General features: G+C 44.9%; 1 protein-coding gene across 1 annotated transcript in view; it reads right to left on the reverse strand.

Moving 5' to 3' along the window:
- Positions 1-1373: 1373 nt before the first annotated feature.
- Positions 1374-15838, reverse strand: part of ADAM19 (ADAM metallopeptidase domain 19) — a gene marked incomplete at its 5' end in the record, with an annotated part of 28212 nt that continues 13747 nt past the window's right edge. Inside the window, 16 exons of the mRNA XM_009072043.1 lie at positions 1374-1448; positions 2207-2353; positions 4840-5049; positions 5575-5641; positions 5873-6008; positions 6111-6216; positions 6931-7011; positions 7561-7753; positions 8255-8363; positions 8645-8840; positions 10076-10165; positions 11032-11209; positions 12437-12576; positions 12938-13022; positions 14126-14292; positions 15063-15134. Coding sequence (XP_009070291.1) covers positions 1374-1448; positions 2207-2353; positions 4840-5049; positions 5575-5641; positions 5873-6008; positions 6111-6216; positions 6931-7011; positions 7561-7753; positions 8255-8363; positions 8645-8840; positions 10076-10165; positions 11032-11209; positions 12437-12576; positions 12938-13022; positions 14126-14292; positions 15063-15134 — 2052 coding nt within the window. The remainder of the gene's footprint in view (positions 1449-2206; positions 2354-4839; positions 5050-5574; positions 5642-5872; positions 6009-6110; positions 6217-6930; positions 7012-7560; positions 7754-8254; positions 8364-8644; positions 8841-10075; positions 10166-11031; positions 11210-12436; positions 12577-12937; positions 13023-14125; positions 14293-15062; positions 15135-15838) is intronic.

A 15838-nucleotide genomic window follows, 5' to 3' on the forward strand; every position in this document is an offset into this window, starting at 1 on the left:
TTATGCCAATAGTACAGTTTCTCCCATGTGGAGCAGCAGTCATGCTGTTTGAGGATTTGTCCATAATGAATCACACACAACAGAACTGTTGTAACCACAGCTCCAGATTTCCCTGTGTTCTCCTAGGAAATCATTTCAAGGAAAAAAAAATCTGGCATAACAAAAGGTCTTATTTTAAAATCCTGAGGGAAAAAAAAAGCATACAAAAGCCCAAACTATTAGGAGAAGGAAAAAACATATTCATAAGGGAGGGCCCTCAGGGTCAGAACCATCAGCTGATTAAAGTGCACACAGACAGCTCTCTCCATCCATGGCCTGGAGGAAAAAAACCTGGAGTAAAAGAGCTGCCCTACAAAAGCACCATGAGTTGTATTAATATTTCTGCTGTTTTACCACGTGGGCATTTTTAATTAAGGTAGGTTTCTCACTGGTTTGGGGAGCAGACAGCCCATGCTGAGGTAACTCAGCACAGACTGAAGCCTGAGGAAACACGTGCAAAAATGTTCACTGATCCACGGTACCGTGTGCTGGAGAGGAGGTCTCAGCACTTTCTTTTCTTTTGCTGAGTTTCCTTCTGGCCCTTTGCTCTGTATCTTGGCCAGAGTTTCCCTGTCGTACCTTGACTGTGTCCTAAGGACACAAATGAGAGCACAGGGGCCACGTTGAGGATACTTTTGGGTTTTACAGCACCGAGGGAAGACAAATGAGCACAGACATGTTGTGCCACTCTTGCTGAGGATGGTTCTATGGGCAAATTAATTAACCCACTGTACTAATCATAATCCACAGTGGCCCACAAATTATTTTAAGCAGGAATATTTCTGTGGCTTGCTCCCTGTTGTGGCCCCACTTGCCACCCACTGTAAACTGAGACTAAGCTGAAGGAAGTTAGCACCAGCTGCCTTCTGCTCTCCCAAGAGGCAGAGGGGTCTGTATAGCACCAACGTATGCTCCTGCAGCTGTGTGGAAAGGCTGAGGAAGCCAACAGGGCTGGGGCTCACATGAAAGCCCATCAGGGCCAGCACCTGCACTCACAGCTTGTTCTCCCTGGTAACACTTAAATAACTGATTAAAAACACGTGACACCCCGATCACCCCATCCCTGCATTGGATATTGCACAACAAGATTTAAATACCATATAAACAAGTCATCCCTGCATGGAAAAGGCAATTGGAAGAGAGGGTCCAGCTCAGCTTGGCATGTACCTGGGGCATCCCTGCCATGCCTGACTGCAGCTTGGTGAGTCACAGAGGAAACAGGGGAGGCAAGAGGAGAGGAACCGAGACACTGTCTGTGGCCATGAACATGTCCTTGGGTGATGAAGGCCATCCAGTGCCCTGTGAGGGCCAGAGCCAGCCAGGAACAGAGTTCTCTAGGAGTGCCCACGGGAGCTTGGCTGTCCCACTTGCAAACGGTTCACTGCTGCAGCTATCCGGACACCAGTGTTCTGGGTGAGATGGAAAACAGGGACACGAGAGAGGAGTGAGCCGTGATGGAAGAACAAGCCCTGCCCTCACCCTCTCCTGGAGCTGATGTCACTGACAGCCAGGAGGAACTTGTCTCCAACCACATGCATTCACACCCTAAAGCATCACACACATAGGAAACTCTCCCACCAGGAGCACAAAGAATTTCATGCAGTTTTCTCCACTTTTCACAGCTGGCCTCCGGTATATTGCAGGCTGGAGACAGTAAAGCTGTGCTGTGTGGAGTGGAGATTTTTCTGTTAAGGGCTCCAGTTTGCAGGGCACTGAATTCAGCATCTAAAAGTCCCCTTATTACGGACATTCAGGAAACATCTCCTTGGCCATGGCTAGAGAGGCAGGAAAGAATTCCTGTTCCTTACTGGGATCTGGAAGTCTTGTGTGGATCTTCACGTTTTGCTGCTCTTTGCTAACTTCTGTCACACCCACCCTGACACCCCCCCCCATTACTCAGCCCCACTGACACCAATGCCTTGCCTGAGGAAGTGCTCAAGGATGTGGAGGATTGAATCACTGTTTTGCTTAACCCAGTAGATGCTTAATATGGAACAAGTCCAAACAGACACCCCTGTCATAAAGGCAACCAACCCAACAGCCTCTCTGTTTCCACTCAACCAAGGTGTGCATGAAGGTGTTTGGCAGTGTGATATTCCCTTCAGAGTGCTTTTATTCCCCAGGGAAAGGGAACACTGGAGTGCTTCCCACCACCACTGGTGGTTACCTCTGCCACAGGCTGGAACCTTCCTGGGGTTCTGGTGTGTACAGGAGGCAGTGGGACAGCAGGGCTGGTTCCTGGCCAGGCTCTGGCTCTAGATGGAACAGGATCAGCTGGCAAAGCTCTTTGGGGTGGCCTCGGCCTTGAAATATCCTGTGCAAGAAAGAAATAGTTTTGAATTCTCATCTTAGACAGGCACCCAACATGAAAACAGAGATAACATTTGCATTTACTTTATGTGGCGTGAACTGCTAGGTGTGGCCACAGGTCCTTTGGACCTCTGGGGTCTATTTTCTTTTCTGTAGGTCTGAGCACACTGGGTAAGCAGCTGCCTACCTCGAGGTCTCTGGTTTGGGGCAAATCCCACAGATATTACAGTCTATGGCTGCATGAGGAAAACCAGGATAAACCTTACAGAGTGGGCAGGAGTCCCCATCACAAGTGAGGCTGTAGTGGCCCTGGCTGAGACAGAGGGCTGAGGGTAAAACCATATGTGTAAAGACCTCTCCCTCTCTGAATCCAGAAGGGAGCATGGGTGGCTGCAACTATGACTTGTATTGCAGAGGTGATTAGTGGTTTTCAACACAGACAAGTTTTTCACTTGTCAACATTCATGAAGACACAATGGCCTAGGGCTGCTGGGCAGTTGGCTCTGAGGACAGCCAACAGGGCTAACCAGCTTGCTATGCCTCCCAAATGGAGCTGTGGCTTGAAAGTGCATCATATTCTAACTATTACATTATTTTGCAAACAATAGGGAAGCTACGATCCAGAGCCTTTTAATTAGCCACATTACTGATGCACTTTTACACATACACTCCCTGTTTGCCCACACAATGCCTGTAAACACTATATACATGTGTATCTGTGTGCCCATACAAACACACACAGACAGTTATCATTTGTTTGTGCACACAGCTGTCCCTAATAGGATACTTGGAGCATTATATTTTCCATTCATCTAATGAATTTCAGTGGAAAGCATTCCCCTGGGGAGAAGTTACCCCCACAAGAGTTAAGTGCCTGTTGTTGCTCAGTCTCTGTGCTAAGCCACTGCCTTACAGGTGTTGATTTAACAAGCACAGCTGCACTCACAACTTGGAGGGCACCCAAAACCACTGCAGTCTCCTCAGACTATGTATAAATGCAATGCTTGATGGCTTGGGGATCTATTGCTCTCCAAGGATCTTGCCCTGTGACTCCAGGAAGGACAAGGCAGCCTAAATTCCACTGACTGCCAAGTCTGAAGAGCTCCTATAGGAATAGCAAGAGAGCAAATTTGGCAGATGCTGCAAATGTCTAGGAAGGACACTGAGACTAGCAAACAGCAACATTAATTATTTCTCCTGTACCATCTCCATCTCATGGCTCTCCACCAACCCAGAAACAGCAAGGTTTCTTTTGGAAATCCTAGAAAAAGTGTTCCATCTAGTAGGCCTGACTGAGATAAAGAGACTGAATGTGTTGGGGAGGGAAAACAATGGAGATTGTGGGGAGCTTGTCAACAACCAGCTGGGAAGGATACCTATTCCTTATTGACAACAGTCAGCTTCCTGCTTTTGTTTTAGTTTTCTGCTGGCTGTTCACAGGAACAATGGAGCTGGAAACAAATCCTACTCACTAAAATATTCTTCTATAGGAACCCCTCAAGGGTTTGTTTTCCTCCATATCCTTCAGAGACTGCCTGGGAGGCAGCCTCCTGCTACCCTCTGTAACCAGGCCCTTTGCTTCTTTGATGGCTCCAACCTAATAATATTTTGGCCAAAAGGGTTTAAGTCAGTGTGAGTGATTTGTCATCTTTTCCATAAGAATGTGAGGTCTGTAGTTAAGTTTAGAACAAAGCTGTCAGCAAAAGATTTAAATCAATACCCTTTCCTTTCAATCCTCAAAGTAAACTCATGGCTAGGATGCTCACACAAGATGAGGTCAGTTTGGGTTAAGACTAATGTTTCCTATGAAACATGCTAAAGGTCCTATTTCTGCTCAAAATCAAAATTTGTCTGAGGTCAGGAATGGCCAAATGCAAGATACCTGGGGGATCATCCCAAGGAATGAATATCTTGCATTCAATACTGAACCTCAGACTTTCCACTGACTGGTAATCTCAGAAGGGCTTGTTGGATGGAGCTCTGAGCAACCTGCTCTAGAGGAAGGTGTCCCTGCCCATGGCAAGGGGGTTGGAACTAGATGATCTTTAAGGTTCTTTCCAACCCAGACCATCCTATGATTCTATGACTCACATGGTAAGAAGAGCTGTGCTAGGCTTGCTTAGAGAAAAATTTGTATAGTCCTGTCATTCCTGGCAAATTATCTCTTAGATTTTCAGCTAAAAGCTCTTTAGATGACCTTGGTAAAGTGAATGGTGCTTTGTGATCCAAGCTTCATGTAAAGGTCAGAGGTATCAGGGGACCTGAATTAACTAAGAGTCACACTGTGTGTGCTAGTGTTCAGCATGGTCATTGCCAGCTACACGACAAAGCAAGGAGAACCACCAGGAACTGTCCTATGGGGAGATGGAACAGGCACTAGTGAGCATGGTAACTCCTACATCCCCCAGGGTGAGAAGAGGCTTCACCACCCTCGCTCAGAACAAACCTCCCACCAAATCACATCTGCAGGACATTGGCACAACTCCATACCTGAGAGATGGGGGCTTTGGGAGCTGGAGGTGCTGGCCTGCTCGGGGGTGTTCGCCGGGCAATGTCTTTTGGAGGCACTGGCTGTGCTGGCCCCATGTGCTGCCCCGTGCCACAGCTGGTGGAGAAGGTGGATGGCTGCTGCCTGGTTATTTGGAGCCCTGGAGCTTGCTGGGAAGGAGGTTTTGGTGGGATTTCAGGGAAGCCAATCACCTGTGCAGAAGACCCACAAATCCTCAGTTAGGTATTTCCACTTCAAACCACCTTTTTACTCTCTGCGACACCTTTGAGAATCTACATGAGGTCTATGAGACACATAGTAGAAAACATTGCCTGCGACACGAATACGTGTTGTATACATCTAGCAGGCATTGATTAGATAGACTGGGACAATTTTGGATCATGAGACAAAAATGGGAATCAGGAGAACAGAGTAATTCAGGCATTCGTGTGATGCTCACATATAAACCCAGGGTTTGCCATTTCTGAAGTTCTGAGAGGGAGATGTGACAGCAAAGGATCTGTCAGAAGAGACAAGCAACCACACAGGCCTGGTCAAATCCCAGCTCCTGCCTGTGAAGAAGTCAGCTCCCACTGACTTTCAGCCATGGGTGATGTCTATTTTTCCCATCCTTGGCTAAAACCACTCCCTAACTGCACTTGTGAGAGGGAACCACATCCCACATCTTAGGGCAGCTGCATCTCTCTCCTGGAGGTGGAAGATAACCATGCCCCTACCTTCCTCTGCTGCTGGGGAGTCCTCAACTTGAAGGCAGGGTTTGCATGCCCAGTTCCAGAGGTGTCACTGACAATGAGAGAAAGAAAAGAGTAAGTGTTATTTCCTTAATATGTTTTCTCCTTTTCCCCCTCCCTGTATTTTCTATTTTATTTTCGCCAAAGTAAAACAATGAGAAGCAAATAGTGACTATAACAACAAACCCATTTAGGTATTTATATTCCTCATAGTCTTTGCAATATCTCTTCTGTCCTGGCACTGAAGTTGAGAGGCAGACAAGGCACAGCACTGATAACTTACCTGAACTGCGGTGTCTTTTTTAGAGAACAGATGGTAAATTTATTCCAGCATTTCAGATAATAGAATAAAAACATGATTCCAATGAGGACGAGAATGGAAGCCAGGATTGCAAGAGCTATCACAACTGCTGAAGAGCCTGGGGACAAGAAGGTAGAGTTTGTTAAATGACAAGCTCTCTGCTCCCAGTTTAACTCAAGTCTTTCTGAAGTGCCACCAGAGCAGAGCTGGTCCCACTCACCAGGCATAGGAGGACCACTGTCCAAGCTTCCTCCTGTCCCCTGCTTGTTGCAAAATGGGGGGGCCCACCCTTGGTCACAGTGGCAGTTCTTGTTGTTATTGCAGACCTGTAGTGAGGAGACTCAGAGACTTTAGTGACAGCTACTAAGGAACCTGCAAGCTAAAACAAATTAAGCACTTGCTCCATAAAACACTACAGAGGAAACTCTTACTGGAATAAATAGGGAGTTAAGTGCCTGGAAACTTTTTTTTTTCCGGGGAGTTAAAGTGCCTTTTATTTCCTCAGATATTCTCCCTTCCTCCAAAAGACAAGGGTTCTTCAGCTGAAATGACAATAACCTGAAATGCATTTCTCTTATCTCTAAACTGAAGGACACCCTAAAATTTCTTATTGTTTAGTTATATTTCTTGGCCCATTGCTATTTGTCTTTTCTTTCCATCCCCTGGTGGCACCGCTGAGCAGTGATAAACTGTTCCAAATGTGGCTTTTTACTGGTTTTCCCTCAGTGAGTCTGATTTATTTTTTTTTATTCAATCTAAACTGTCCCCAGAAGATTTTTCTTTCAGGTTACCTCTTCTTGTTTTTCATTCATTTCAGTTCATATCCCTCCAGTAGACCCCCTTAAATCCTATGTCAGAGAGACACTTCTGGGCCAGAAAATGCATCAAACAGGAAAGGAATGTGCAAATTAATAATCAAGAATTCGAAGTCTAGAGCGAACCTAAGTGTGGTATCAGAACTGAGCAGAACAACCACCCCCAGAAACATGACAGCCCATCCTGCTCCAGCCTGAAATGGAAATGAAAAGGAAGACACCTACTCCATGCCCATGGCACTTCTTGCTGCAGTTTTCAGAATCGAAGATGATGGATGTGTTCTGGCAGCGTCCCTCAAAGCAGACCTGCAGAGGAAGGATCCAAAACCTCAGTGTTAGCTCTGGGTTATGTATCTTATTACTGCATTGTGTTATTTTCAGACTTGCAGGGTCCCAGATGCCTTGGAGATTCAAGTAATTCCCTGCGCAGTTAATCTGGTTCCCAGGCAAACAGTTAACTACCCTAAATCCCAGCTAATGTGCATCACAAAGAAGTGGGAGCTCAGCTTTGACAGCTTGGCCATGACCATGTGGCAAGTCCTTGAAAGAGCTCTCACATGTCTTGACTTCCAGTTGTGTGTCTCACCTCTAAGCAAGACAACCTCAACCAAATAGCAAATCCCAAATTTAGCACTGGCCCCAGACTTCATTTGGCAAAGACATAAGGCCTTTGGTGTGTGTTCTTCCATCGCTTCTCTGAAGCTTTAAGAAACTATTTTTCCAATAAATACAAACCACCCCTAGAAAGGCATTAGACATATGAAATTAATGGTCTGATAACCACAAAGCACATTCCAGGCAGAAAAGTGATACCATGAACCTCCTCCAAGCCATTACAGGCAGAACTGTACCCACATGATGGCTCCCACATTTTGTTCCCGTCAACACCAAGCCAGGATCCAGCATCTCCTTATCTTCAGTCTCAGATCTGTACACGTGGGTCCCTCGGCACCTCTGCATGTTCACAGTTGTGTCTATGGGCACTGCATTGGACTGCAGGGGTTTGGAAGCTGAGCTTTGGCACTGGATCTTCCCACATTTAGCATCTCTGAGTTCAAAGGAAAGGCTAAAGTGATTATTTCTGGCTTGCTGAACGTTTTTAAGCTATCAGCTCTACACATAAATTAAAGCAGCAGTGTCAAGTCATTGTTAAATGAGCAGGGACCTCCCAAGAGCAACATTGTCTGGTGGGTACTGATGGTACAATCTCCCAGTTTCCATGGATGGAGGATGTCCCCATGATGGCCAACCTCAATAAAGTCACAGAACAGACTAAGAAGTTCTTTGTCTCAGTGAGAAAGCTACATTTAACTTCTAGATTTGAAAATCCTCTCTTCTGTTGCTTGGAAAAAATATCAACTAGATGTTGAACTGAAAGCTTCAATCATAAGGGCTTTAAGTCCAACAGAGATGCAGCTGATTTCCCAGGAGATACAGGGAGGGAGCGAAACCAATGCACAGATCAGTTTTATCTACTGGCGTATAAATTTGTAACATACAAAAACATCTTCTCCAATGAGCAACTCTTGGCTGCCACTCTGCTTTGTACCTCATCTCACACTTCCTGTAGCTGCCATAGATGTCCTTCCCACAGTTCCCGTAGATGTCTCCAGCAGCATTGACCTTCTCAAAGCAGGCATCTGGTGCTGGCCGTGCTCCTGCATGGAACAGACTCATGTGGCAGATTCCTGTGGAGCCCAGCAGCCCATCACACCCCTTGCCAACCACTCAGTTTTCTTTATTCTGCAACGGTTTGAGCATGGGAAATTTTTGCTGCCTCCTCCAAGTGAGTAAGGCAGGCGAAAAGGCTCCTCAGACTTTGCTACTGATATCAGGTATGGAAGGTACTACTGCCTTGCACAGAGTGAATAATAGCAGGATAACACATCATATTTCCTGTTCAAAGGGCAAGACATTTTGCTGCAGGCAGTGTCCTTACCAGGCCCCCAGAGCTGCACACACTGGTCCCTGTATGTGAGGCACATGCCGCTGTAGCAATAAGCTCTTCCTCCATCACAAGGAGCTCCATCGATTTGGTAAGAGTTGGGGGGGCAAAATGGTGACTCTCCAGAGCAGTATTCTGGGAGGTCACAGAGTCCTGACCTTTCCCTGCAGGGAGTTCCTGGAGACATCAGCTAAAAGGATACAACAGGAAAAAAAAAAACCGAAAAGAATTAATGCTTGGCCCCTTTGTGGTTTCATGTCTGCACAACATCTCCCTGGAGATAAGACAAAATCTTGCACGTGTCACTTCATCCTCCTTGTCTTGGGTTTTTTTTGAGGTCAGCAGTGACACAAATGATTCTGTAACTTCATTAACTGGGTGAACTCTGTAGAATCAAATTATTGACTGGATTCCTTCCCCAGGTAGCAATGAGATCATGCACAGATGCTGCCGGATCTCACGGGGACACTGCTCCATCTCACTCTACCCTAGAGTCGGATCCAATTTACCTAAACCATTTCTGACAGATGTTTTTGTAATCTGTTCCCAAAGCCCTCCCTGTTTGGGAAGTTTGTTTCAGTGTTTGCTTGCTATTTCTGCTGGAGACATTTTTCTAATGTATAACTTATGTCTCCCTTGCTTACAAATTTACTCAGTTCCTTCTCCTGTCCACCACGCACATGGAGAACAAAGGGCATACACAGCTACATCTAGGAGGTTGTTTCAAGTCTCTTGTGTAAAGAGTGAGTCCAGGTGGACTCCTGAAAAATTGTTTTCAACATGCTCAGGATGGGTCAGTAAGAACACACAGTTGATGAGCAAACAAAGATGAGATTAAGATAAATGTTTGCTAATGTTCATTTCTTTATTAATTTGTTGTCAAAGCTTAAGATCTGTAACTCCAAAATCAGAAACATTTTAACCAGCCTCTATAAAGAAAGCTGAGACTTAAAATTAGAGTGGTCATATGTATACGTTTCTCTTTGCTGGCATTTGTTCAGCAAGAACCTGAGCTAAAGGAATTCAACTGCAGCCCAGAAGAGAGTTCAGAGCAAAGACAGCATCCAGCCTAATCCTCAGAGGAAGAGTTTGCTCTAAGAGCTCTAGTTAGATTTCTTCTAGAGACAAAGTAGAGAAATATTCATTCTGATTCATCCCATCCCTAAGTGTTTCAGAGAGGCAGTGTGACTGTTCCAGCAGGATTCACAGCTCCTCTGAAGTTATCACAGGAGCCAATAAATCAGTCAGCTAGAAGAAAGGACTCCATGACTTTGGTTGCACTAATAATTGTTGTACCTAAAAAAACCAAACCAGGTGAGAAGCTAAACTCCATATCTGTCTGTGTTTGCTTCCCTTCCCCTCCAGTTTTCACCTAACTCCCACCCCTGTGATTCCCTCTCTTCTCAGGAGGCCCAGGGATCTCACCTTGCACTGATGACAGCAGCTGCCATGAGCACATTCAGCCCCTGGCCTCAGGGAGCAGGTGCTGGGGTCACAGCAGGGGTTATTGCACTCCTGGAAGACAAAGATTTGTGCAGAGTTTAGAGGGCAGTGTGAGACTGGCACTAATCTGTTCTCTTACATGATGAATTACTTGCAAACAAAGTAATATCCTTTCTTCCACATGATGCTCATGCTACCCAGCACGTGCTGAATTACAGCACTGCCTAACTGTACCCTCTGATGGACTGACTGGATACCAATGGTTGTGCTCAATCCAGCCAGAGAGGCAGGGCTGCTGGTTCCAGCTCCACTGGTCTTATTAGTCAAAGGATGGATTTGGAGAAGTGAGATGCAGTGCTAAGAGAAGCCTCAACCTTGTTAGGAATGGAGCCATAAAGTCAACTTATATATGAAACTGTGACATCTGGAAGAATTCTTCCTGGATGTGAGGAAGAATTTCTTCATGGAAAGGGTTGTTAAGCATTGGAAGGGCTGCCCAGGGAGGTGGTGGAGTCACCATCCCTGGAGGTGTTCAAGAAACTACTGGACATGGCACTCAGTGCTCTGGTCTAGTTGACAGGATGGTGAACTGTCAAAGGTCAGACTCGATGAACTTGGAGGTATTTCCAACCTAAATAATTCTGTGATCTAAAATCACCTTTTCTTCCATTATTTAAATGAAGTTTTCATCACCTCTGTTCAGCCATGGCTTATATCACCCCTGAGTTCTGGGGTGCATTGTACTACTGTGAAGTTAGTTACACAAGCTATTTTAGAATCTTGATTTACATTGTGTACACATTTACAGACAGGGAAGGTATGTTCATCTCCTGCACAAAGAAAAGATGACACAGATCACATAACTGCATTTGCAAAATACATAATAAAAACATTGTGTCCCACTAAACCCCAAATGATTGAATCTGAACAATTCTTACCTCCACCTCTCCACAGTCACACTCCTCTCCCTCTTCCAAGTAGCCATTTCCACATTTTCTTCCACCATACATTTTTCTGGTATCTGGCATATTGGAGAGACACATCCCTCCACCAGACTGCAGATACTTCTCCAGCTCTTGTCTGTTGCACTGGTTGAACACCTTGGGGAATGGGTGCCTGAATATGGACAGCATAGAACAACATCAAGACAGATCTGAGAACCAAAAATAAACACATGCAAATCCTGACAAGTGTCAAAAGACACAGGTCCCTCCCTGAAATCTATGGAGCTAAAGCTGGTCATGATTTTGTGGGTTTGCATTACACTTGAAGATAAGGTGAGATAGCACTGTAAGATGAGATGAGATGAGATGTGGCACTTAGTGCCGTGGTCTTGTAACCATGGTAAGGTTGGACTTGATGATCTTTGAGGTCTTTTCCAACCCAGTTGATTCTAAGATTGTCTAGCAATATAGTGACCTTACAAAATAAATATTATAGAAACAAATTATGTTAAGTTAGATTTGACTTTCATGGCTGAAAAGCATTGATTCCCGCTCAATACTGGAGCTGTGGCTTATTCCAAACTGCTTGAACATGCCCAAGAATCCAGCTCTCAGCTTGTGAATCCAACTGCTAGCAATAATATTTCATTCTTCCCATCTACCACTTCATTTCTAATCATGTAAATATCCATGTTACATGAATTATTAATTTCTGCTGTCACAATGCCAGAACCTGTGCACTGTGTGTACCCATGCATGTGTGTGTGCATGTTGCGTGCCCTACTTGCGTGCCACTGTGCTTTCACTTCTCACCCTAATGTTCTCCTTATCTGGAGGAAATCATGCACCAAAAAAAGAAGATCTGTATAGAAAAAAATAATACACCCAAACTTGTAAACCCCCAAGGAGGAAGGCTTGAGGCAATGGGGAATGTGGCTTTAAATGAATGGGTTTGTCTGATATTTTTACGTGACTAAAATATAGAAGTTGTTGTGTTTCCTTATCCAAATGAGCTTTGGAATCCCTGTGGGTTTCCACAGTCACTCTTGCTTCCCTTTTCCCTCAAAGACAGCTATTTCTTTCCTTTTAAACACAGGCTCACTGAAACCAAGGAGTATTCTTAAGAAAAGAGAACAGGCAGATCTTCCTTTTTACCAGAGCTCCACTTCTTAATGCTCCCAGGTCCTTACACTACCTCAGGCCAATCTCAGGCAGGAATCAGTTCATCAGGAATTTAGCAAACTGCTACTGATCCATGAGCCAGGGTTTGTCCAGCAGTATTTTCTCTATAAACACACTGGCTCCAACAGGTCCACCTTCACTTTACATTTCTAGTTCTTACTCCACCAAAGTTCTTGCAACAAAGCCCTTTGCATTTCTCCATGTAAGATGAACTCACCCAGTTGCAGAGGCCATGATGCAGCCTCCATCTGCTGCAGGGGTAGTACAGCAACCAGCTGAATCGTGATTCATGCCAAAATTGTGTCCCATCTCATGGGCAATGGTAGCAGCAACACCAATGGCATTTTCAGAGTGATCCTGTGCAAGGACAAAGAGGCACATCACCATTTCACCTCTGCCTGTCCCGTGCACCTCTGAGCGAATGGAGTAGGTGGTACTTCTTATTACTACATGTAGAAAACATCTGTGGAAAGTATTCCTGCCAATAAACTGGAGGACTTAACAGGAAATATTTTCTTCCTGGGCTTTAGGAGGCAGCTATCTATCCTATGTATTCACTGCTGGCAAGAAACTTTATATTTGGTATCAGCAATTCCTTACCATGTTTACTCCTCCTGACTGGAAATCAGAGCGCATGGCCAGTTTTAGAAGGCAGCTATCTATCCTATGTATTCACTGCTGGCAAGAAACTTCATATTTGGTATCAGCAATTACTTACCATGTTTACTCCTCCTGACTGGAAATCAGAGCACATGGCCATCACGGGAGCCAAGCCTACCGTGGTACCTTGGAAGGGCACACCCCTAAAATCAACCCAGAAACAGCATGAAATGGCACTGAGGCACTTGTAAAGGCAGAGAAATACATCCTGCAGTGCACAGTCTCATATCCAGACACAGTGTCAGGGGAACACATTGTCTTTAGTAGTATAGTCAAGTACAGGACATCACAGCAGAGCTACAAAGCCTAAGATGTGTTTTTCTTGGACTAGCACTTTGTTTTAGGGGCCAGCCAGACAATCCTATTTTTTATAATGGTCTGGTGCTAAAAAGTGCTCCTGCTGAGTTCTACAACAAGCACGGAAAGGACCATTTCCGGATCCTTAATTGAGTACTGTTTGTGAATACTTAATTTATCTTAAGCCTGATATTTGCCAGCCTGGGATTCAGGGACTTGACAGAGTGCTAGGTAGCACCTTTGAGGCCTGGTGAGCTGGAATTCTGTACTGTCCCTGACAGCATGTCTGAAATGGAAGCCCTGGAAGTTGTGCTCAGGACATGGCCAGGTGAAGATGAAATACAGTAATGCTAAAGGGAAAAACACCCAAATCAAATGAAACAAGGGAAAAGGCATTGTATCTCTGCATTTCAGTCCTAAAGGCTTCTCCTCTGACTCACCACTATTTTCTGGTGGATGAATTACCCTGGAAGAGGTAAGAAGATTTGAGAGCTGCAAATTTTTTTTCCAATGACAACTGCATTGCATTAGGGCTACTGGCCCTAATGAGATCAGTGGGCTGAGTCACAAGCCATCAGTTAGCTCCCAGCACAAGGGCCCCGTGTCTCAGTGGGATGAATTAGGAACAAGTGCCTTCCACAAAGGCCTTAGCTCCCCTTAACAGGTCTGACTTAGGGTTCAGTTTTTCGTGAATTGTCCATGTAGCTGTGCCTGATCATGTGCAGCTGCTTGTGATAAGCACACACAGTAGTGCTGATGTATTGAGACCACTGCATAGCCTGGGACCTCCACTTCTCCTAGAATGGTTGGGGTCTGGGTGCCAGAGCTTAATGCTGGCTCAGTGGCCTCTACATAAATCTGCCCCTCTGAATCTTAGAACGATATAACCTTACAAACTGATTTCCAACCCACCCAACACACTAGTCAGAAACAGGAGAAATCAACTTACGTGATTAGTTGGGCATTATCGTGTTTTCTGTGCAACCTCTCCTTGCTACTCCAGGCCAGAAAGGACTTCAGGGTGGAGTAGGGATTCTCAGTTATATCACATTTATTCCAGTTACTCCAGATTTCCAGCCCCACTAAGGCAATGCGAATATTCATGGATCTGTAAAACTAAGATACAGAAAAGGAGATAATAAAATGAGCACCACAAATTTATTTTACTGTACTTTAAATCTTGAATATATACCCTGCTAATTACTTCTAGAACTCCACATGTCCAGACAAAATATTCCCTCTGGAAATGCATTGCAACTTACTGCTGCAGCTCTGCAGAGAAAAATGTGCAAACCTAAACTTGACTGAAATAGAGACATGAAACTTTCATTTTTGAATGAATAACAGAGACATTCTAGAGCAACAAAGACTGGAGAGTGACATCATGTTTTATCTTTAGATATGTCAGAATTCCTGAAAAGCGGAAGGAAACAATCTGCTGCCCACACCAAGCACAAACAGGAGAAGTATTCATGGGCAGTGGGGGTGAAGGGAGTGATGGAAGGAGTTAAAGGGGAGAAGGGATCTGAAAAGTAGGGAAGTTTACTTCAGCAGCACTGGGTACCATTGCAAGATGACCTCTAAAGGCTCCTTCCAGCTCTACTTCCCAGGTTTTCTGCCTTTTCAAGTGAATACATTAGTCCCTTGTCAAATAGGGGCACAAGATGCTCATCCTGGCTCCAAGGTAAGGAATGGAGATTCACCCACCCCATTCTTGATGTCCAACAACACAATTTGGCAGATGCTCTCCACTCCCCAGATCACTGGCAAGAACTGCTCAGACATTGTTCTCTCTCCCAAGAAGCCAGTCCTCCTCTGTCACAACTAACTCTCAAATGGCCTGACCTGGGCTTTGCTTTCCTCATTTCACACATACCCAATCTCACCTTATCTACGTAATTAGCAGCTTCCACTAATTTAAGCCTTGTTGCTTCAATGTTGAAGTGATGCTTCTGAAACTGAACAAAATGAACATGTCAGGCAGCACAAAGGCAAGTAGAAAGTACCGAAATGTGTTAAAACAAGTCACATTACTCTGGGAATAAGACAGTTAACTCTCAAGTGAAGCCAGAAAACCTTCCTTTACTGTACATCTGACCACATCACAACATATCTGTCTATTCAAAATTCATCCCTGGCACACTACTGCAGTGATATTACTCAAGCAGTGGTAACACAGTGGAGCAACCCAAACTTGTAAGTGCCCCAGAGCCAAGGTCTGACAAAGAACTGACAAATGTGCCAGATAAAATGTATGGTAATATGTCTTCATGTCTGAGGTCAAGGGTGCTGTAGAGCTCATCACATTTCACTCATCCAACCAATTTGCCTATTTAAACCACCTGGCAATTAACGAGTTACTTTTAGCAAACTGATTCCAAGAATTGAAGTGGCAAAATGTTTAGATTTTTGATTAACAGATGACCAAACCCAGGACTTTTCTTCCAATGAGGGACACAGCAAGGTAAGGGCAGTTAATGACAACACTGTGAGGGTGTCTGGCTCAGCTTGTCTAATCAAATGGTGAACAACATATGGCAGTTCCTGGGGATTATGTGTTCTCTCAGTTTCCCTGGTATCTTGCTGCCTAATAGGAACCAAAATAGGTTCTGCCTCTTTAGTTTTGTTCAGAATAAATTACAGCCCAGAGCACTATGTGGCT

Source organism: Acanthisitta chloris, unplaced genomic scaffold (genome assembly GCF_000695815.1).
Source record: "Acanthisitta chloris isolate BGI_N310 unplaced genomic scaffold, ASM69581v1 scaffold1383, whole genome shotgun sequence".
Lineage (NCBI taxonomy): Eukaryota > Metazoa > Chordata > Aves > Passeriformes > Acanthisittidae > Acanthisitta > Acanthisitta chloris.